The sequence below is a fragment of the Aegilops tauschii genome, chromosome 2, assembly GCF_002575655.3.
Source record: "Aegilops tauschii subsp. strangulata cultivar AL8/78 chromosome 2, Aet v6.0, whole genome shotgun sequence".
Classification (NCBI taxonomy): Eukaryota; Viridiplantae; Streptophyta; class Magnoliopsida; order Poales; family Poaceae; genus Aegilops; species Aegilops tauschii.
Window position 1 is genome coordinate 629,848,930 of NC_053036.3, and position 23,741 is coordinate 629,872,670.

A 23,741-nucleotide genomic window follows, 5' to 3' on the forward strand; every position below is an offset into this window, starting at 1 on the left:
ACTGCATCCGTCCCCACCCGACCGAACCAGTCGCTGCCCCCCCACCCCACCCCGATCTTCTCTCTCCTTATCCCCCCGAGCGAGCTCCCTCTCTCTCTCTCTCTCGGACGCATCTAGCGTCTTCCTCTCTCTGCACCTCGTCTTGCTTCGCCCCCAGCACCGGCGGCCCCGCCCCTGCGCGGCATCCCCGCAAGCCTCCGGCGGCCCCGCCCCCACCGCTGCTCCACCAACCGGCGGCCGCCCGCGTCCCTGCCCCCATAGCGCCGCTGGCGTGGGCGCTCCCCCACCGCCCCGAGCAGCCGCACGCGGGCAGGCAGGGCACCGTCGGCGCTCCCTCGTTGCCCTGAGTCGCCGCACATGGCCGGCCCTGCTCTCCAGCGCCACCGGCCCCGACCCCTTCCCCCTCTTCGCCCCGGCCCCCGTCCACCCGAGAAGCCGCCGGCGTCCGCAGCGCGACGCCCGGGTTCGCGCGCCGCTCGCCGTCGACCACCAGCAGGCGCCCGCCTCCGCCTCCGTTGCTCTCATGCGCCGCCACCTTCACGTGCCGCGGGATTCCGCCTCCTCTGTTCTCCCCTGCCGGCGGCGGGGCTTGGCATCGATGGGGTTGGCGGGGTCCAATTGATCCAGCGCCCAGACGAGGTTGGCGAGCTCTGGCGCGGCGGCGGACGGCTTTAGCTCCTCAGGCGTCGGTGGCGCGTCGGTGTACTCCGGATCGAACTATGTACCCTCGAGTGTAATCCGTTCGTGTGAAATTTGCTCATCTTGTTAAACGCAGTAGTTTTGTGGATTAGCAAGTGACGATGAATAGTTATGTATAGTGAAATTATTTCCTTCTTTATTGATTCTTGGAACAGCAGTGTGTATGGATATTGTGGTCTTCTTCGTCAGTTCGTTCCCCTCTGGACAGATTAGATATATTTTTTTATTAAAAAAAAATCTTTGCCGTCTATGATATTTGAGGTTGACGGCAAAGATGGATTCTGGCTGACGGCAAAGGCACTGATGACGCCGTTAGTCGGGTTGTTCTGTTAAACGCTTTTTTTTTGCCGTCTGGCAAGTTTCGATGACGGCAAAATCAGTTGACTGACAGCAAATTATTTGCCGTCTGCCCGATAAAATGCTGACGGCAAAGTTCCCCTTTGCCGACTTTGTCTTTGCCGACAAGGTTTGCCGTCATGGGCTGACGGCAAAATCTTTGCCGTCTGTAATCCTGCCTTTGCCTTCTGTAGGAGCCTGACGGCAAAATGCCTGATTCCTGTAGTGCATGCCCAAAAATCCTCCATGTTGCGAGTACACACGGGTATGTTAAGGATCGCATTGGCATCTATGGGGAGAAACACTGAACGGACCAATCCTACATTCCATGACGCCGTCGTTAAAGATAGCAGCTCGGAAACCTTCCTGGGCGGGTCCGGTACCAGTGAGGTAATCGGCCTTGGTGTCGTCTCTTTAGGGATCCAATTATCTCCCCAAATGTGTGTGGTTTGACCATTCCCAATGCGGTGAATGATCCCCTGTTTCAGCACATCCCTGCCATCAAGTATTGCTCACCATATTTGGGATGGACGAGATCCCAGCTCGGCCTGAAGGATTGTGCTTTCTGGGAAATAAGAAGCTTTTAAGATTCTAGCACTCAATGTTGTTGGCTCCTGCAGCAATCGCCATGCTTGCCTTGCCAGCAAAGACAAGTTGAAAAGCTCGAGGTCTCTAAACCCCAGTCCGCCCAAAGATTTTGGTCTGGTCATAACGTCCCATGATACCCACGCCGGTTTACGCTCTCCTTGTTTGCATCCCCACCAAAAATTCCGTATGATGGATTTAATATGGTCACACAAACCTCGTGGTAATTTAAAGCAGGACATCGAATATACTGAGATCGCCTGGGCCACAGATTTGACAAGTACCTCCTTACCGCCAGCCGACAAGCACTTGCTCATCCATCCTTTCACTTTGTCCCAAACTCTGTCACTCAAGTATTTAAAAGTACCCTTCTTCGAGTGTCCCACATCTGTTGGCATCCCTAGATATCTATTGCTTAGAGATTCATTGGAGACTTGCAGAAATCCCTTGACCGCATCTCGAACTATCTCTGGGCAGCCCCTACTGAAGAAAATGGAAGATTTATCTCTGTTTATTCTCTGCCCCGATGCCCTGCAATATGTATCCAGCAGGTTTGACACCTCTTCTGCTCCATTAACACTTGCCCTGAAGAACAGCAGGCTGTCATCCGCAAATAAAAGGTGGTTCACCGGCGGAGCTGATGGTGCCACCTTAATGCCGCCGAGCTGGGATGACTCATTCTGAGATTTTAACAGGCACGAAAGGCCCTCTGCTGCCAACTAGAAAAGGTACAGAGAGAACGGATCTCCCTATCGTATACCTCGTGTGGGTTTAAACACTTCTAACTTTACTCCATTAAACATTACTGAGAATGAAACAGAGCTTACCATATTCATGATGATTGAGACCCAAGGTGTTGCGAACCCCTGTTTCTCCATAATTGCTGGTGGGGGTTGCATCTTGTAACACCCCGCATGTAACTTCCCATAATTGTAACTCCGACTCTTGCCATTTCCGGCTTTGTGATATGTTTCTCCATCCGTTGTCGGGTTTTGTTTTTCGTTTTGTATTTTGTCATGTCATGCATTTTCATATCATGTCATCATGCGCATTGCATTTGCATACGTGTTCGTCTCATGCATCCGAGCATTTTCCCCGTTGTCCGTTTTCCAATCCGGTGCTCCTATCTCCTCCGGTGCACCCCTCTTGTTTTCTTTCGTGTGCGTGTGTCAAACTTTCTCGAAATGGACCGAGGCTTGTCATGTGGCCCTAGTATACCACCCGGAAACCACCGGTCAAGTTTCGTTCCATTCGGAGGTCGTTTGGTACTCCAACGGTTAACCGGGCATCCGCTAAGTCCATTTGAGTGTCCAGCAAAAACCCCCTCCAAAACCAGCCCAAAACCCACCAAACTCTCTTCCATGCTCTAGGTCGTTCGATCACGATCGTGTGGGCGAAAACCGCACCTCATTTGGAGTCTCCTAGCTCCCTCTACCTATAAAACTCCATCTCCCCCGAAAAACGGAATCACAGACGAACCCTAGCTCCTCCCTCCGCACCGCACCGGACGCGTCCGCTCCGGCCGGACAACGTCCGCCGCACTGCCCGGCCAACCAGTGCATGACACCTGTCGCCGCCGGATCCCCACCGCGCCGGCCCGCGAGCCCGCCGCGGGCCCGCCGGCCCGCATCGCCGCCGCCCGCACCGCGCGCGCCCGCCGCCGCCTCGTCTCCCACGCCGGCCGCCATCGTCGCCGCCGGCCCCGTCGCGCCCTCCGCAGCCCGCCACCGGTCGGCCCCCGCCGCCGCGCCTCCCCGCCGGCGACCCCCACCTCCGGTCCCCCTCGCCGGCCGTCGCCCCTCCGGCTTCCTCTTCCTCCCGCCGGCGAACGCCATCGGCCCGAGCCGAGCTCGAGCGAGCAACGCTCGATCCAGATCCAACTCTCTGTACGTTGACTTTTCTCGCCCCCTAATTCCTCTTAAGTCCTCATAAATCTTCAGCATGTGCCTCTGTTCCCGATGCGATAACTCCGTGCATGTAGCTCCGATTCACGCGTGTAATATGTCAAATTGTTCGTCTCATAATGCTCTTCATTTTGTTCAATTGCACCATGTTCATTAGAGGTCATCTTGATGCCCAAATCTCTGTTGGAAGAGGGATAGTTGCTGTTATTCTCTGGTTCTTGACAGAACTTGGAGATTTGTCATTTTTGTATCATTTAATCTGTGCATCTTTTGAGCATGAGCTCTACATGTGTTTTGAAGTATGCCATGCCATCTTTCCAGTGGTGTAGTCCATGTATTTTTGTGATCTCTTTGGTGACTAGCACAAGCATGCAAAGTAGGCCCCGTAATATTTCTGATTTCAGGGACAGTGATTTCTCTAAGTCCTTGTCTGCTGTAATTTTGTTGCCATGTAAACTTGATGCTACAGAGAGATCCATGCATATTTTGGAGATGTTCAGTAAGGATGTTTTGTAGCTATAGTTGTATTTGATCCATTCCAGCAACTGTTTGCAATTATGGAGTGCAATAGCATGACTCAATCTTGCTCTACTTTTGCTATAAAATATTTCTGGCAGATTCTTAACATGATATGCAATCTTGCCAAGCTTATTGTAGTTGATCCATACATGCTATGCTTTTGTTATTTCCATGGTTAGCTTCATAAACATGCCATCTTGCTCTAGGTATTCTTGGTTTGTCATGCATTGCTCTGTAGTGAGTTCATCAAGCTCACAAAGAGGCCTACATATTATTATTTCTGCCAGGCTCTGTTTTCTGCTAAGTCTGAAACCTGATAACGAAACTTGCCATGTTTACATGCTTGCCATCATATCTTCTCGTCCTTTTTGGCTTAAGGTCAGTAAGGGATTTTTGTCATGTGCTTTTAGTAGAACACTTCCATGCCTTGTTTTGCTATGTTAAGTTCCTGTAGCATGTTGATTTCGTGCTCTGAACATTGCTATCTGATGCTGTTTTCTGCCATGTCCAGTTTTTCACCAAGTCTGTGAACCTGTAATATTTTGCACTTTTGCCATGCTTGTTTGAGCTTGATATATTGTGAACTAGCCATAGCTCAGTGTTCATCTTTTGGCAAGCATCTCCGGTAGATTACTGTCATGTGCTTTGTTGCTATGTTGGGGTGCTGTAGCATTGTTGGTTGTTGCATTTTAAGTGCTATCTTGCTGTTTATCGCAGATTAGTGTCATTCTTGTTTTGCTTGCCATTTGCAAACCGTGCATCCGATTCCGGTGATCTTTATATCGATTTCGACCGAAATCATCTCATCTTTCCAGTGGCATGCTTGGTTTGCCAAGTTACTGCCATGTTCATCATTTTCCTTCCGGAGCACGCATATGCATCGCATATCATATCTTGCATATCATACATGTTTTGCATCATGTTGCTTGCGCATTTCTCGTTGTTGATTGTGGCTCCGTTTGTTTGTGTTCTTGTCTTGGGTAGAGCCGGGAGACGAGTTCGTGAACGAGGAACCTGTACGCTTACGAGGATCAAGCTTTCGACAACTCTGAGAACCTTGCAGGCAAGATGACCACCCCTCGAAATCACTTCTATCTTTGCTATGCTAGTTGTTCGCTCTATTGCCATGCTCGCTACCTATCACTTGCTATATCATGTCTCCCATTTTAGCCATGTCAGCCCCTAACCATCCTCTCCTAGCAAACCGTTGTTTGGCTAAGTTACCGCTTTTGCTCAGCCCCTCTTATAGCGTTGCTAGTTGCAGGTGAAGTTGAAGTTGTTCCATGTCGGAACATGGATGTTGGGATATCACAATATCTCTTATTTAATTAATGCATCTATATTTATTTGGTAAAGGGTGGAAGGCTCGGCCTTATGCCAGGTGTTTTGTTCCACTCTTGCCGCCCTAGTTACTGTATACCGGGATTATGTTCCTTGAGTTTGCGTTCCTTACACGGTCGGGTGATTTATGGGACCCCCTTGACAGTTCGCCTTGAATAAAACTCCTCCAGCAAGGCCCAACTTTGGTTTTACCATTTGCCACCTAAGCCTTTTTCCCCCGGGTTTCGCGAGCCCGAGGGTCATCTTATTTTAACCCCCCCGGGCCAGTGCTCCTTCGAGTGTTGGTCCGAACCGAGCAGCCTGCGGGGCCACCTCGGGGAAACTCGAGGCCTGGTTTTACTCGTAGCTTGACTTATCCGGTGTGCCCTGAGAATGAGATATGTGCAGCTCCTATCGGGATTTGTCGGCACATTCGGGCGGCTTTGCTGGTCTTGTTTTACCATTGTCGAGATGTCTTGTAAACCGGGATTCCGAGACTGATCGGGTCTTTCCGGGAGAAGGTTTGTCCTTCGTTGACCGTGAGAGCTTATGATGGGCTAAGTTGGGACACCCCTGCAGGGTATTATCTTTCGAAAGCCGTGCCCGCAGTTATGAGGCAGATGGGAATTGTTAATGTCCGGTTGTAGATAACTTGTCACTTGACCCAATTAAAATACATCCACTGCGTGTGTAGCCGTGATGGTCTCTTCTCGGCGTAGTCCGGGAAGTGAACATGGTCTGAGTTATGGATGACGTAAGTAGGTGTTCAGGACCTCTTCTTGGTCATTGCTAGATGACGTCCGTTCCGTTGCTTCTCTTCTCGCTATCATTTGCGCAAGTTAGCCACCATATATGCTTTTGCCGCTGCAGCTCCACCTCATTGCACCATCCTTTCCTACCAGCTTAAATAGTCTTGATCTCGCGGGTGTGAGATTGCTGAGTCCCCGTGACTCACAGATTCTACCAAAACAGTTGCAGGTGCCGACGATGCCAGTGCAGATGATGGCGTCGATCTCAAGTGGGAGTTCGACGAGGAACGTGGTCGTTACTATGTGTCTTTTCCTGATGATCAGTAGTGGAGCCCAGTTGGGACGATCGGGGATCTAGCATTTGGGGTTGTCTTATTTTCATCTGGATTTTGACCGTAGTCGGTCTATATGTTTGTATTTTGGATGATGTATGATGATATTTATGTATTGTGTGAAGTGGCGATTGTAAGCCAACTCTTTATCCCATTCTTGTTCATTACATGGGATTGTGTGAAGATGACCCTTCTTGCGACAAAACCACTATGCGGTTATGCCTCTAAGTCGTGCCTCGACACGTGGGAGATATAGCCGCATCGTGGGCGTTACAAGTTGGTAATCAGAGCCATCCCCGACTTAGGAGCCCCCTGCTTGATCGAATCGCTGACGTTGTTGAGTCTAGAACAAAAATGTTTTGAGTCTTAGGATTATATATATCGGAGAGTAGGATTCTTTTTACTCCTCAGTCCCTTCGTCGCTCTGGTGAGGTCTCCTGACGTAGAAGTTTTGACTACTCTCTCCTCAAATTTCACTAAAAAAAATTTAGGATCACGCAGGTATCTTGGAATCATTCCGATGGATTTGTGACGAGAACATTGTTCTTGGTGCCTCCTGACAGTTAGGGGTTGTGGCAGTGTCCCGGGGAGTTGAGCTCCGAGGTGTTGTCGTCACAATTTTATCGTTGCAGTTCTGGAATACCTGAGTTTCGCCGACATCGAAATCTCTTTTATGCAGTTGTTGGTGAGATCACCTCGACGCCACCCAGTACTGGGGCGGGAGTTCGGGAGTATTGCCATAACTTGTATAACGGATGTTTTTCGAAGGTTGAGGTAAACGATTTCCGAAGGTTTCTTGGTTATGTGTTGACGGATGGATACAGCTGGATCTAGGGATTGCTAGTTTGGGTGATATATTTTGTGTCCCCTGTATCCCCTACACCAGATTGCATAACCAGAAAGTTTCGGTAGTTTATAAGTGGGAATTCTAGTAGCCTTAGGATATGTTTTCGACAGACGCATGATATGAGATTGGGGTTCGACGTCTAGTGGTCCGCCTGTATACGGTTGATTTTACAGTGGTCTCGTTGTGTCTTAAAGAGTCCATGGCTTTGCCGACTCGGGGACGCTTCGTATGTCATGTGCACAGCCTTGTACATGATGGTGCTGTACGATTGAGCCCGTGTGGGCCCCACCACGAAAACTTCGGACGAAATATCTATCATATGTTTGTTCCGGCTTATTCTGCAAGCCAATACTTTGTTTTATTTTGTATTGTGGTATTCGAGTTGCTTCGAATTCATAGTTCATTCCATATCTTTTTCAAGTGGCTTCTCAACTTATGGAAGTGTGATGATTTACTACGGAATTCATTCGTTCATCTTCGTTCGAATGTTTATTGTGAAGACTATATGTTGCAATTTCTATCCGTTGATTCTACTTATCTATTTGTCTATCAAGATGCTAACGGATGTCACCCTCTTCAGGATGGCTCCGCCAACGCGTCAGAATCCGGATCGCAATGAAAGGAGTCAAGCGAACCCTCCGCCACCACCTCCGCCTCCGGAGGCATGGCAAGCAATCATGGCAGCCACCAACGCCAATGCTCAGATGATTCTGCAACTCTTGCAAGAACGTACTCAAGGGCAAGGCAATCAAGGCAATCAAGGTCAAGGCAACAATCAGTTTCACTTTGCTACTCTCAACCAGTTTCTCGCAAATCAGCCCAAGTCTTTCAGCTACTGTGCCGAGGCCACGGATGCCGATGATTGGCTTGTGGACATCAACAAGCATTTTGAATGTAGCAATGTCAGGCCTGAGGACTTTGTCAAGTTCGCTTCTTTCCAGCTCAAGGACCAAGCTGCTGATTGGTATCAACAATACAAAGATTCCAGAGGAGGTCGTGTGATCACTTGGACTGACTTCTGTCGGGACTTCAAAGCGCACCACATTCCACAAAGTGTTGTTGAGAGCAAGCGTGAGGAGTTCCGCAATCTCAAGCAAGGCAACATGTCTGTGTATCAATACAACATTCAGTTTCAGAAACTCGCTCGCTTCGCTAAACAAGACGTTCCTGATGAGAAGAGCATGATCTATCACTTCAGAGGTGGCCTTAAAGAGGATCTGCAGTTAGCTCTCGTTCTTGTTGAGCCTACTCAGTTTGATCAATTCTATAATATGGCATTGAAGCAAGAGGCTGCTCAGCTCAAGTGTGAGGCTTCTAAGAAGAGATTCAGAGACGCAGTTCAGTCTTCTTCTTTCTCACTTGTGACAGCTAAGCAACAGAAGTTCTGGTTGCCTCCTCCTCCGTTTCGCCAGCCTTATCAGCAGAAGAACAAAGGTGGCCATGGTTCTTCAAACTCTTCCAACTCTGGCTATCAAAACAAGTCTCAGAATCAAGCTCCAAAGTCCAATGCTCCTTATCACCGTCCACTCTCAGAGGTGACTTGCAACAAATGTCAGCAGAAAGGTCACTATGCTAACAAGTGCTTCAACCAGAGGCGTCTTCCTCCTCCTCCTCCTGTCAGATCTTCCAGCAATGCAGTGGTCAAGCATAATCCAAAGTCTGCAAAGGTGAACATGATGAATGCAGCTCAAGCGGAGGAATCTACCGATGTGATAATGGGTAATCTTCCTGTTAATGATATTCCTGCAAAAGTTCTTTTTGATACTGGTGCATCGCTTTGTTTCATGTCAAGACCATTTTTTGCCAAGCATGAATTCACTTGTTCTCATCTGAGTAAACCCATGGATGTCGTTTCTCCGGGTAAACGTTTGAGTTCTAGTATGATGGTTCCGGACGTTTCCATCAAGATGGGCGACTATAAATTTCAGTCTTCTCCAATTGTTCTTGGTGACTCGGATATTGATCTAATTCTTGGGATGGACTGGCTTTCTAAGCACAAGGCTCAACTTGATTGTGCTTCCAGGGAAATTCAATTGACACACTCCTCTGAGGATGTGATTATTTTTGCCGCTCGTGATGAAACCATTCGGTTTTTCTCTCTCAATGAGAAGGGCGAATTGAATGCCATCTCTCAAATTCCAGTCGTTTGCGAGTATCAAGATGTCTTTCCAGAAGAGCTTCCGGGTATGCCTCCTCATCGGCCAGTTGAGTTCGTTATCGAACTAGAGCCTGGCACTGAACCCGTTTGCAAGCGTCCATACAAGCTTGGACCTAACGAGCTGAAGGAATTGAAGAAGCAGCTCGATGAACAAGATAGTCTGGGTTTGATCAGACCGAGTTCTTCTCCATGGGGTTGTGGTGTTCTTTTTGTCAAGAAGAAGGATGGCACGGACCGACTTTGTGTCGACTACCGTCCATTGAACAAGAAGACTATCAAGAACAAGTACCCACTTCCCAACATCAATGAGCTATTTGAGCAACTCAAAGGTGCTAAAGTATTCTCGAAGCTTGACCTTCGTATGGGTTATCATCAGATTCGCATTCGTGAAGAAGATATCCCCAAGACAGCATTCAGAACAAGCTTTGGTTCTTATGAATATACTGTCGTGTCTTTCGGCCTTGTCAATGCTCCTCCGGTGTTCTCTCGGATGATGAATTACATCTTCAACCCCTATACCAATGAATTCGTTCTGGTGTATCTCGATGATATCTTGGTCTTGTCCAAGAATAAGCAGGATCATGCCAAACATTTGCGATTGGTGCTCGACAAGATCAGAGAGTATCAATTCTATGCGAAGTTCTCTAAATGTGAGTTTTGGCTCGATGAAGTTCTTTTTCTTGGTCACATCATCTCTGCCAAAGGCATCGCTGTTAACCCCGAGAAGGTGTCAGCAGTTGTGGATTGGGAACCTCCTCAAAATGTCAAGCAGCTCCGCAGTTTTCTGGGTCTTGCAAGCTATTGCCGAAGATTCGTTGAGAATTTCTCCAAGATTGCAAAGCCTCTTTCCAACCTCCTACAGAAGCATGTGAAGTATGTCTGGTCTCCTGAGTGTGACGTTGCTTTCAACACTCTCAAAGAGAAACTAGTCACAGCTCCTGTCTTGACTCCTCCTGATGAATCCAAGCCGTATGAAGTTTTCTGTGATGCTTCTCTCCAAGGTCTCGGTGTTGTGTTAATGCAAGAGAAGAAAGTTGTGGCCTATACCTCTCGGCAGTTGAAGCCCAACGAGAAGAACTACCCCACTCACGATCTTGAGTTGGCGGCAGTTGTCCATGCATTGATTACGTGGAGACATCTCTTGTTGGGAAGACAAGTGGACATTTTCACTGATCACAAGAGTCTCAAGTATATCTTCACTCAGCCCAACCTCAACCTCAGGCAGACTCGATGGGTCGAAATGACTCAAGAGTACAATCCGAGTATCGAATATACTCCAGGCAAAGCAAATGTCATTGCAGATGCTTTAAGCAGGAAGGCTTATTGCAACAGCTTAATTCTCAAGCCTTTCCAGCCGGATCTTTGTGAAGCTTTCCGCAAGCTGAATCTCCAAGTTGTTCCTCAAGGCTTTCTTGCCAACCTCATAGTATCTCCTACTTTGGAAGATCAAATTCGTGAGGCACAACTCCTTGATGCCATGGTGAAGAAGGTGAAACGTGGTATCGACAAGGGTCTTTCCAAATACAAGTGCTATCGCATTGATGACAGAGACACTTTGTTCTTCGAGGACCGGATTGTGGTTCCGAAAGGTGATCTAAGGAAAGTCATAATGAACGAGGCGCACAATTCTCTCCTATCCATTCATCCTGGAAGTACGAAGATGTATCATGACCTCAAGCAGTCGTATTGGTGGACTCGATCGAAGCGAGAAATTGCTCAATTCGTGAATGAATGTGATGTCTGCAGAAGAGTGAAAGCAGAACATCAACGACCAGCTGGTCTCCTCCAACCTCTTGCTATCCCAGAATGGAAGTTTGATCATATCGAAATGGACTTCGTGACTGGATTTCCCAAGTCCAAGCGCGGAAATGATGCTATCTTCGTTGTCATCGACAAGCTCTCTAAAGTGGCTCATTTCCTTCCTATCAAAGAATCCATCACAGCAGCTCAGCTGGCAGAGCTATACACCTCCAGAATTGTCTCTTTGCACGGAATTCCACAATTGATTTCTTCTGATCGTGGAAGCATCTTCACCTCTAAGTTCTGGGACTCCTTCCAGAAGGCCATGGGCACAAACATTCGCTTCAGCATAGCTTTCCATCCTCAAACTAGTGGCCAAGTCGAGCGAGTCAATCAAATTCTTGAAGATATGCTCAGGGCTTGTGTCATTTCGTTTGGCATGAAATGGGAAGATTGTCTCCCTTATGCTGAATTCTCCTACAACAACAGCTTCCAAGCGAGTTCGGGCAAGGCCCCATTCGAGATTCTCTATGGCAGAAAGTGCCGTACTCCTCTCAATTGGTCAGAGACTGGTGAACGCCAACTTCTTGGCAATGACTTAATCACTGAAGCTGAAGAAATGTGTGAAGTCATCCGTGATAATCTCAAAGCCGCGCAATCGCGTCAGAAGAGCTACTATGATAGTAAGCATCGTGATTTGGCTTTCGAGATCGGAGATCATGTCTACCTCCGCGTCTCTCCAATGAAAAGCACTCGTCGCTTCGGTATCAAAGGGAAGCTTGCCCCTAGATATGTGGGTCCTTTCAAGATCATTGGCAAAAGAGGCGACCTCGCCTATCAACTTGAGCTTCCTTCCAACTTCGCGAACGTGCACGATGTGTTCCACGTGTCACAGCTCCGCAAGTGCTTCAAGACGCCTGAGCGCACTATCGACTTCGAAGAGATTGACCGCCAAGAAGATTTGTCTTATCATGAGCACCCGGTTGCTATTCTTGAAGAAACTGAGCGCAAGACTCGCAACAAGTCTATCAAATTCCTGAAAGTGAAGTGGTCGCACCATTCCGACCGGGAAGCCACCTGGGAACGCGAGGACCATCTCTGTTCCGAATATCCGGAGTTCTTTCAGTCCTAGATCTCGGGACGAGATCCTCTCGTAGTGGTGGAGTGTTGTAACACCCCGCATGTAACTTGCCATAATTGTAACTCCGACTCTTGCCATTTCCGGCTTTGTGATATGTTTTTCCCTCCGTTGTCGGGTTTTGTTTTTCGTTTTGTATTTTGTCATGTCATGCATTTTCATATCATGTCATCATGCGCATTGCATTTGCATACGTGTTCGTCTCATGCATCCGAGCATTTTCCCCGTTGTCCGTTTTCCAATCCGGCGCTCCTATCTCCTCCGGTGCACCCCTCTTGTTTTCTTTTGTGTGCGTGTGTCAAACTTTCTCGGAATGGACCGAGGCTTGTCATGTGGCCCTAGTATACCACCCGGAAACCACCGGTCAAGTTTCGTTCCATTCGGAGGTCGTTTGGTACTCCAACGGTTAACCGGGCATCCGCTAAGTCCATTTGAGTGTCCAGCAAAAAACCCCTCCAAAACCAGCCCAAAACCCACCAAACTCTCTTCCATGCTCTAGGTCGTTCGATCACGATCGTGTGGGCAAAAACCGCACCTCATTTGGAGTCTCCTAACTCCCTCTACCTATAAAACTCCATCTCCCCCGAAAAACGGAATCACAGACGAACCCTAGCTCCTCCCTCCGCGCCGCACCGGACGCGTCCGCTCCGGCCGGACAACGTCCGCTGCACCGCCCGGCCAACCAGTGCTTGACACCTGTCGCCGCCGGATCCCCACCGCGCCGGCCCGCGAGCCCGCCGCGGGCCCGCCGGCCCGCATCGCCGCCGCCCGCGCCGCGCGCGCCCGCCGCCGCCATCGTCGCCGCCGGCCCCGTCGCGCCCTCCGCAGCCCGCCGCCGGTCGGTCCCCGCCGCCGCGCCTCCCCGCCGGCGACCCCCACCTCCGGTCCCCCTCGCCGGCCGTCGCCCCTCCGGCTTCCTCTTCCTCCCGCCGGCGAACGCCATCGGCCTGAGCCGAGCTCGAGCGAGCAACGCTCGATCCAGATCCAACTCTCTGTACGTTGACTTTTCTCGCCCCCTAATTCCTCTTTAAGTCCTCATAAATCTTCAGCATGTGCCTCTGTTCCCGATGCGATAACTCCGTGCATGTAGCTCCGATTCACGCGTGTAATATGTCAAATTGTTCGTCTCATAATGCTCTTCATTTTGATCAATTGCACCATGTTCATTAGAGGTCATCTTGATGCCCAAATCTCTATTGGAAGAGGGATAGTTGCTGTTATTCTCTGGTTCTTGACAGAACTTGGAGATTTGTCATTTTTGTATCATTTAATCTGTGCATCTTTTGAGCATGAGCTCTACATGTGTTTTGAAGTATGCCATGCCATCTTTCCAGTGGTGTAGTCCATGTATTTTTATGATATCTTTGGTGACTAGCACAAGCATGCAAAGTAGGCCCCGTAATATTTCTGATTTCAGGGACTTAGTGATTTCTCTAAGTCCTTGTCTGCTGTAATTTTGTTGCCATGTAAACTTGATGCTACAGAGAGATCCATGCATATTTTGGAGATATTCAGTAAGGATGTTTTGTAGCTATAGTTGTATTTGATCCGTTCCAGCAACTGTTTGCAATTATGGAGTGCAATAGCATGACTCAATCTTGCTCTACTTTTGCTATAAAATATTTCTGGCAGATTCTTAACATGATATGCAATCTTGCCAAGCTTATTGTAGTTGATCCATACATGCTATGCTTTTGTTCTTGCCATGGTTAGCTTCATAAACATGCCATATTGCTGTAGGTATTCTTGATTTGTCATGCATTGCTCTGTAGTGAGTTCATCAAGCTCACAAAGAGGCCTACATATTATTTTTTCTGCCAGGCTCTGTTTTCTGCTAAGTCTGAAACCTGATAACGAAACTTGCCATGTTTACATGCTTGCCATCATATCTTCTCGTCCTTTTTGGCTTAAGGTCAGTAAGGGATTTTTGTCATGTGCTTTTAGTAGAACACTTCCATGCCTTGTTTTGCTATGTTAAGTTTCTGTAGCATGTTGATTTCGTGCTCTGAACATTGCTATCTGATGCTGTTTTCTGCCATGTCCAGTTTTTCACCAAGTCTGTGAACCTGTAATATTTTGCACTTTTGCCATGCTTGTTTGAGCTTGATATGTTGTGAACTAGCCGTAGCTCAGTGTTCATCTTTTGGCAAGCATCTCCGGTAGATTACTGTCATGTGCTTTGTTGCTATGTTGGGGTGCTGTAGCATTGTTGGTTGTTGCATTTTAAGTGCTATCTTGTTGTTTATCGCAGATTAGTGTCATTCTTGTTTTGCTTGCCATTTGCAAACCGTGCATCCGATTCCGGTGATCTTTATATTGATTTCGACCGAAATCATCTCATCTTTCCAGTGGCATGCTTGGTTTTCCAAGTTACTGCCATGTTCATCATTTTCCTTCCGGAGCACGCATATGCATCGCATATCATATCTTGCATATCATACATGTTTTGCATCATGTTGCTTGCGCATTTCTCGTTGTTGATTGTGGCTCCGTTTGTTTGTGTTCTTGTCTTGGGTAGAGCCAGGAGACGAGTTCGTGAACGAGGAACCTGTACGCTTACGAGGATCAAGCTTTCGACAACTCTGAGAACCTTGCAGGCAAGATGACCACCCCTCGAAATCACTTCTATCTTTGCTATGCTAGTTGTTCGCTCTATTGCCATGCTCGCTACCTATCACTTGCTATATCATGTCTCCCATTTTAGCCATGTCAGCCCCTAACCATCCTCTCCTAGCAAACCGTTGTTTGGCTAAGTTACCGCTTTTGCTCAGCCCCTCTTATAGCGTTGCTAGTTGCAGGTGAAGTTGAAGTTGTTCCATGTCGGAACATGGATGTTGGGATATCACAATATCTCTTATTTAATTAATGCATCTATATTTATTTGGTAAAGGGTGGAAGGCTCGGCCTTATGCCAGGTGTTTTGTTCCACTCTTGCCGCCCTAGTTACTGTATACCGGGATTATGTTCCTTGAGTTTGCGTTCCTTACACGGTCGGGTGATTTATGGGACCCCCTTGACAGTTCGCCTTGAATAAAACTCCTCCAGCAAGGCCCAACTTTGGTTTTACCATTTGCCACCTAAGCCTTTTTCCCCCGGGTTTCGCGAGCCCGAGGGTCATCTTATTTTAACCCCCCCGGGCCAGTGCTCCTTCGAGTGTTGGTCCGAACCGAGCAGCCTGCGGGGCCACCTCGGAGAAACTCGAGGCCTGGTTTTACTCGTAGCTTGACTTATCCGGTGTGCCCTGAGAACGAGATATGTGCGGCTCCTATCGGGATTTGTCGGCACATTCGGGCGGCTTTGCTGGTCTTGTTTTACCATTGTCGAGATGTCTTGTAAACCGGGATCCGAGACTGATCGGGTCTTTCCGGGAGAAGGTTTGTCCTTCGTTGACCGTGAGAGCTTATGATGGGCTAAGTTGGGACACCCCTGCAGGGTATTATCTTTCGAAAGCCGTGCCCGCGGTTATGAGGCAGATGGGAATTGTTAATGTCCAGTTGTAGATAACTTGTCACTTGACCCAATTAAAATACATCCACTGCGTGTGTAGCCGTGATGGTCTCTCTCGGCGGAGTCCAGGAAGTGAACACGGTCTTAGTTATGCATGACGTAAGTAGGTGTTCAGGACCTCTTCTTGGTCATTGCTAGATGACGTCCGTTCCGTTGTTTCTTTTCTCGCTCTCATTTGCGCAAGTTAGCCACCATATATGCTTTTGCCGCTGCAGCTCCACCTCATTGCACCATCCTTTCCTACCAGCTTAAATAGTCTTGATCTCGCGGGTGTGAGATTGCTGAGTCCCCGTGACTCACAGATTCTACCAAAACAGTTGCAGGTGCCGACGATGCCAGTGCAGATGATGGCGTCGATCTCAAGTGGGAGTTCGACGAGGAACGTGGTCGTTACTATGTGTCTTTTCCTGATGATCAGTAGTGGAGCCCAGTTGGGACGATCGGGGATCTAGCATTTGGGGTTGTCTTATTTTCATCTGGATTTTGACCGTAGTCGGTCTATATGTTTGTATTTTGGATGATGTATGATGATATTTATGTATTGTGTGAAGTGGCGATTGTAAGCCAACTCTTTATCCCATTCTTGTTTATTACATGGGATTGTGTGAAGATGACCCTTCTTGCGACAAAACCACTATGCGGTTATGCCTCTAAGTCGTGCCTCGACACGTGGGAGATATAGCCGCATCGTGGGCGTTACACATCTCACTCCACCAGTACTGGGCCAGAGCCGAGCAAGCAAGTGGGCCTTCAATTTTTTTATTGTGGGGCCATAAGTATATGGGTGGGCTTTCTAAAATAAAAGAAACTACTTCAGCTTGCTTGGTTGTTTGATCTCACGACCAGCTAATTACCAGACGTTCACCTAACAAAAACTAACTACCAAACAAGCAGCCAGTGCTAGCTACTGACTTCTCGCAAAAAAAGAGCTAGCTGATGACTATGCTTGTCTAAAAAAACCCGATAACTATGCAAGAAAGAGGTTTGTTTGGAGAAGGCCAATTTGGCTCCCCGGCTCAGCTGCACCCTCTCCGATGAAAAAAATCAAAACAAATACTAGAAAAATTAAAAAATTCCAATTTTTTTGTGGTAGATAATTTGATGCATGAGACCTGCTCCAAATTTCAAGTTATTTGGACGTCTGAGCAGCTCTCAGCAAAAAAAACAAATTGGGGGTCTGTAAAAATGTTTACCGTTCATGTACTGTTTTGACCTGATTTGTCTTTTTTGCTGAGAGCTGCTCAGATGTCCAAATGACATGAAATTTAGAGCGGGTCTCACGCATCAAATTGTCTATCACATAAAAAAATTGGAATTTTTGAATTTTTTTTCTGAGCGGGAGCATCTGAGCCCGGGCTCAGATGCGGATTTCCGGTTTGTTTGTCAATAAAATAGTCCCACCTCACTTTTTAACACAAAATCTGACCAATATACTTGCGCACGAGGTGCCTGTACAAACAATGAGTTGATTGGAGAAGCAACAAAAAATACGGTAATCTGCAAAAAAATAACTTGGATTGGGAGCTGCATGAGACAAATAGAGAAGAACACAAATAGCCTAGGGTTTCCGCGGACCTCTCACCGGGCAGTCGCCAGGCAGCCTCATCTCCTGTAGCCTTAAGACCATAGAAGGGTAGGGTTCATGTCCTCCTCAGAAAGACGAGGCAGTGGCACCTCCCTAAAGATGAAATAAGTGACTTCTTGACTGTCTACTACAATAAGGTTTGCCCGGTTGCGGTAATGGAGGAGCGAAGATGGCGGCGCGTCTTTGGCTCGCTCCAGTGCTTGAAGTCGCTGCTAGGTGATCTACGAACCTAGGTGTAATTTTTTTAATTCTGGTGTTTGTTGTACTATCTTGACAGTTGATAAATAGATCGAAAGTTTTCTCGCGAAAAAATAAAGGACATGAACGTTGTGTGGGTTGCATGGGATGAAGACATACTAAAATCGGAAGAGAGAGAGAGAGAGATATTAAATGGGATTGTGGGTCGTGGCTGAGATACAAGATTTCATGGGATTGTAAGAAAAAGTAATATTTAAAGATGTCCACTTAGGTGAACTTTTTGATAAACAGATATTGATTTTTTTCTCCCGTTGCAACGTACGGGCATTTGTGCTAGTCTTGTCTAAAAAGAAACTAGCAATGTATCCGGATCGAGTTTTACAGAAACGGGTAATCATATACCTTCATGCCTAGAGTAAATTATCTTTACCTAATATTAAAGAATGGAGACTTTCATAGTTCTCCATACGTCTGGTTTTACTAATAATCTTTTTTGTTCGCATACCTTTTTAGTTTTTCCGTTGGTATACTTCTCCGTTTATCCCGAGTTGTATGAAAAAAAACGTTTCGATCGTAACGCACGGGATGGGCCAGCGAGATGGCATCGATGACATAAATCCCTCCTATACGCCGCCTCGGTTCTTTTTTTCTGAAGAAATAGCAAGTGCTCGATCTCGATTCGCCGACCTGGCCGCCGCCGCCGCTCCCGCTCCCCACCGATCTCGCTGCCTCTGACAATCCCTTCCTTCCTCTCGCCACTCCCAGGCTCACTCGACCCACCGAGCATTGCCCACGAGCACGAGACCCACCCAGCTTTGACCCCGAGTGCGCCGCCCCTCCTCTTCGCCATAGCCATGAGCGCCGCCACACCTCCCTACCTCCAAGGCGGCTGCACCATCCGAGGTGGGGCCACAGCACCTCCCCAGATCACCTTGCTAGCCTGCTCCACCTCCCCTGCTCCGTGAACAGATTCTTGCAATTGCTCTCTGACTGGATATTTTCTGTAGCTCTACTCCATAGCAGTGAGTTTGGCCTCCAGGTGGATATCAACGATCTTTGGACCATGGCGAGATTCCTGATTCAACCCTTTGTTTGACTCTGTTCGTGTGGATCTTGTTCATGTGCATCTGTAAACTTTACTAGTAAAAAGGCCCGTGCATTGCAACGGGTACAAAATAAATAAATGGTTAGAAACTCAATCAATAGTATACCACTGAAACAAAGCATTGCAAGTAGAAAAACAATATTTAAAGTACTCAGTATTTTTGAAAAGAAATCCATTCTTAAATAGAAAATATTTTCTGTACTGCAACAATAATTTACCGCACCCATCTTGAGCCTCTTTTCTCCTCTCTGCACTCTCTGTTCTTGGTTCTCCGATAAGGTAAAGCTCATGTTCGGCAAAGCTCCTGCCGCTGATGATGTGTTTCTTCTAAGCTCATTGAGATGGTTTTATTTTGTTTCTTTTATTAAGCCTATTGCTACCTCAATGATAACCTCAGACCTAGGGAGGGGAAGGACCCCATGCTTGGTTTTTAAGACCTGCAACTTTAAACATTTCTATATCAGTGGACTCAAGTAATCTTTGATAACACTTGCTGCAACACCTACAGTTATGAACTCATACTCGGAGTCAGAGGTTTATATCTTCCTGTTATTTCTTACAAGATCAAACCATAAATAAAAAATACATACAAACTCTAGATAATCACTTCAGCAAACCAATTAAGTTCACTTCTAGAGTGTTAAACCTGACTTTGTGATCTCTAACCCACTGGTTACTTTGTAAGGTTAAAATAATATACATATGACTATCATATCAGTAGTCTGCTACAACAAAAGAATCGACATAGCAATCCTCATTGCTGCATTCATGGTCACACACCACTTCCGTGAAAAGACATGCCATGGTTCTTTGGTAGATGCCACCATACTGGTTTCATCTTTCAGAATCCACTAAATAGAACACGAATCGAACAGACAATAATATTTCGCATCTAATCCGTCCTTAAGTAAGATAAGAGTGCTTGTTGATTTGCCTCCTAACAAGAATGCAACAGGCAATCAATGATGTCCACCTTCTTCAGCCACCATATGGTCCCATGTTTTCAGTCTCTCCAAAGTAGTTCCTTCAGCAAAAAGGAGAACATGGCGATAGGAAGAGATGGTTGGGAAATTGCGCCGGTGAGGAGCACCAAGGCATGAACCTACGGCGGCAGTGCTCTCCAGTATACGCTACAAAGTACTTCCTCCAAGTGCAGACTGAGCCATGAAATTAAATCGAGGTGCAGCAATCTTGACACTTGTTCCTCAGCCAACAAATAAAATTGAATCATCCTACACTCATACATATGGAAAGATCAGTCAGTATGCAAGAATGTATGTATTACTAACACAGATATCAAGGATCAGATCTGATCGCCCTCTTAATTCCTCCCCTTTTTTTGCAACACTTTTTTTCTCCAATAAAAGGATACAGATTTGTTCTAAAAAAAATTAAAAGATCAATAAAAGGATACTTATAGCTCTTTCCAATTGAAACCAACCGATCAACACCTTCCTTTTTTTTAGTTGATCCAAACTACTCCCTCCGTTCGGAATTACTTGTCTCGGAAATGGATGTATCTAGAACTAAAATACGTCTAGATACATTCATTTCTGCGACAAGTAATTACGAACAGAGGGAGTATAACAGAATCGTGGGGCTGAATGAAAAGAAATCAGCACCCTAGTATTTTTCTCTTCTTTCCAAAACAGGCACAGTTCTCTTCCTTACAAAGGATATCTTTTTTCTTCTGACCTGTACGCTGACATTCTTTCTCTATAAAGACAAAGGAGAATATGGTGGGCAAAACGGCGGATATCATGCAAATCTATCTCACCTTAATTTGTACTTCCCCAACTCCCCATCCTCGTCCTCCACTTCCCTTGGCGTTGACATAGATAATCAGTCATTGATTTCACATGAATCAAACTGCATATGTATGTGAATGGATTGAGGACTCTTAAGAGCTTTGGAGAAAGTCTTCCCCGCACTGCTAGTGCATACCGATTAGCAAGTAGCAATAACAATTGCAATGTTACTTAAATAGAAGGGCCGGCCATTCACTGAAGCATGTATACATTTTTCTCTTTGAAAGAGAACTGCTTACAGACTTACAGCTGAAGTGCTCAATGTGGTTGCAATGCCGGAAAAAATTCCATGAATGTTCAGACCGTCAAAGCTAGTGTAACTTCCTAACATAATTATTCTTCGGTTTTTATTTGGCAAGCAAAGGCATCTAGATTTGTGAACCTATAGCACACGCAATGGTGGTTAAATCGACGAACAACCTCATCTATGGTAGACTGATGGCCTAGTTCAGCAAGAGCAGTTAAGAGGGTACCTCTTAACAGTACATTCAAGTTACCCTGCCCACTCTTGGCCTCCCAGCCAGCTCTCCTACAAAGGGACGGGTTTCTAAAAGGTTAGAAGGGACTGCACGGTGAACTATCCTTCCACTACAGAATGGTAAAAACAAATAACTTACAGCGCGAATGGCTCAAGGAAGTCAATTAGGAAGTTCTTCATATTAACCATCTCTTCAGGTGCAGCAAGATCCATCATCTCAAATATGCGCATGCTTGTCTATAAAGGCAAAAAGAACACTTAGAACAAAATCAAGTTTAGGAGCAACAGAAGTTAGAATAGGAAGAATAGTACGTTTGATGGCATGTGCAAGAACAGTATACTCAGTCTCATTCTTCTACGCAACAATCAAGTGCAGTAACGTGACCACCTTCTGTTTAGTGTTTTTACCAGCCATAATAGTTCTACCATATCTGTCTTCTGTACTCAGTGTGTTGGTCTAAACTCCATGCCTAAGTCGGGATGCAAGTTCCTCATCATAAGTTCATAACTCACTCCATAGAAACCAGTCTAATTGACATTAGGTTTACTCCACAAATCATCTTTCTTTTGACATTCTACAAGCCCTGAAAAATTGAAATCCTCCTGTTTTCCATAGAAAAAAGAACTTTTGCTGAACTGAGTATGAACAACAGCATAGTGTGATGGGAACTATCCACTGCCCAACTCCTTCAGACCCACTTGACAGGAATTGTGTTTGCAAGAGACAAGACCAAAAGAGGTTCAGAAAGCCACAAGCCAGAACAAAGTTTGATAACGATAAAACATGTAAAGTAGAAAAGGATTTTGCGAGTGTCTATGGTCAACCTGCTCCAGCTCTAGCTTTCCATCCAATTCGTTTTCCACCGCTTTTTGAGGGGACAATACGTTTCCATCATCTCAAGAAAATTTCCTGGACACTAAACACTAAAACAGTTGGATTCAAGGGTAAGCCTACTTGATTCTCTAATTCCCCCGAAAACAGAATGTAGCAAACATAAAAAACTTATACTACTACTTTACATGTTTTACCTTTTTTTCCTCAAGATGGAAATATAGGGACGCTGAGTCAAGCAAACACACTTACTCCAAATCAAGAAAGGTAATAACTGGTTTATAATCAATCAATATTCTTCGCATCCCGTCTCTTTCTAATTATGGCATTGGTTAACTCACTTATCAACAGAACCTGGTTTTTTCAGGCTTTCTACCTTACACAGTACAATTGTAATTGAGTAGCAGTATATTTGTATCTAATCTTCCATATAGGTTCTTTCAGGCTTTCTACTTTACACAGTACCATTGTAATTCATCGAGTATATTTGTATCTAATCTTCCATATAGAAGCTACTCATTGCAGATAAAAGGGCAACTGCGTGGAAAATACAGTAGCTTTGGTTTCATTGTCTGATTTTTTTACACCATTATAAGGGGGTGACAAGTTCAGAGACAGTGTCCATTAGGTATCTGGCAAGCTATACTTCAATCAGAGAAGGGGATGACACACAAATAGTTCAATGGAGAAAGAAGAGAGGAATGCACCATCTCTGGGTGGTCTGGCAAGATTCTGGACCAAGGATGAGTAGTCTCCATGGCCTCCGTCGCCGCATCCGTGGTTCCTCGGTCCACCGGACTTCTCACCAAAGCCGCCTCCCCAATTCCATCAGCCGCAGCAACATAGTTGGATGGTCCTCTGCCCTCTGTCGTCGTCGCAGGAGGAGGAGTGGTGGGTTGGGCTACCCCACCGAAGACATCAGATGGTCCTCCCGTTCCACCGCGGCCGCCCTCTCGCGTCCTCCCCTCACCGTCCTGCTGCCTCGTCTTCCTCCTCCTCCCCCGCGCCTCCACCAGCCTGGTGCTTCGCGTGGCTCCTGCCCTCGCGCACCGGACCGACGACAAGGTACTACGACGACGACTGGGGATAGGAGAAGGTGGCGAGGGTTGCCGGGAGCGGAGGGATGGGGCGCGGCGGCGGAGCGAACCCTAGCGCCGGGGCGTCTCGGGTTCTCGTGCGGGAGAGAGAGGTGTTTGTCAATTTTTTCACTTAAAGATGAAACGTCATGGAGCGCGGGTTAATTAAAAAAACTACACGGACTTTTTCACAAAAAAGACATGACGGTGAACCCGACAGACTCAATCCATGCTTTATTATAACTAGCACAAATGCCCGTGCGTTGCAACGGGTACAAAATAAATAAACTTATTTTTAGAAATTTTAAATAAAAACTCAAACAACTTTGAAAGTAGCAAAAATATTATTTGAAGTGTTGAAAAGTGCATTTTCTATGCCATGTTGAAGGACCAATCTCATAATTCACAAAGAAATATTTTCTAATAATTAGTTCATAGTAAAACACATGAAAATCTGTCAATTTTGAACATAAAACAAAAAGGCAGTGTGGGTACAAAGTTGAATGTTGAGCAGCACCATAATATTCTGAAGTTGTTGATGTAACATTATGTATCCGGATTTCGCTGAGGAAGACTATCACTATGGCAGCCATCATATTCCTTTGTTTATATAGCAGGCAAGGATAAGAGCAGTAGTATGATGGGAGAGGGGAAAGAAAAGGCTTCCATGAAAACGTAATATAATTCAGATTCACCAAAAAGCAACATAATATCACTACATCAGATCATAGTTTGTGACAACACAATCTTTACTTCCTTGGTGCATCTGATCTGCATTCTATAGATCTCAATTACAATTCATGGATAAGAGCAAATTAACTTTCC

The 23,741-nt window shown here is 46.4% G+C and overlaps 1 protein-coding gene across 1 annotated transcript; it reads right to left on the reverse strand.

Annotated features, from left to right (window-relative positions):
- Nucleotides 1-19,422: 19,422 nt before the first annotated feature.
- On the reverse strand, nt 19,423-23,002 carry LOC120973856 (aminopeptidase M1-A-like). The gene is made up of 4 exons (XM_073509349.1): nt 22,548-23,002; nt 21,148-21,245; nt 20,500-21,059; nt 19,423-19,954 (listed from the first exon to the last, which is right to left on the reverse strand). The coding sequence occupies exons 1-3, from the start codon at nt 22,596-22,598 to the stop codon at nt 20,864-20,866; spliced, it is 345 nt and encodes a 114-aa protein (XP_073365450.1). The 5' UTR covers nt 22,599-23,002; the 3' UTR covers nt 19,423-19,954; nt 20,500-20,863.
- Nucleotides 23,003-23,741: the final 739 nt, after the last annotated feature.

Excerpts from the sequence above, each read along its gene's own strand:
- LOC120973856 (XM_073509349.1), bottom strand. The coding sequence starts at position 22,598 with ATGGAGACTACTCATCCTTGGTCCAGAATCTTGCCAGACCACCCAGAG. Across the intron at positions 21,246-22,547 it reads TGCCAGACCACCCAGAGATG|ACAAGCATGCGCATATTTGA; the intron begins GTGCATTCCTCT and ends TTGCCTTTATAG. Across the intron at positions 21,060-21,147 it reads TTCCTTGAGCCATTCGCGCT|GAGAGCTGGCTGGGAGGCCA; the intron begins GTAAGTTATTTG and ends GTCCCTTTGTAG.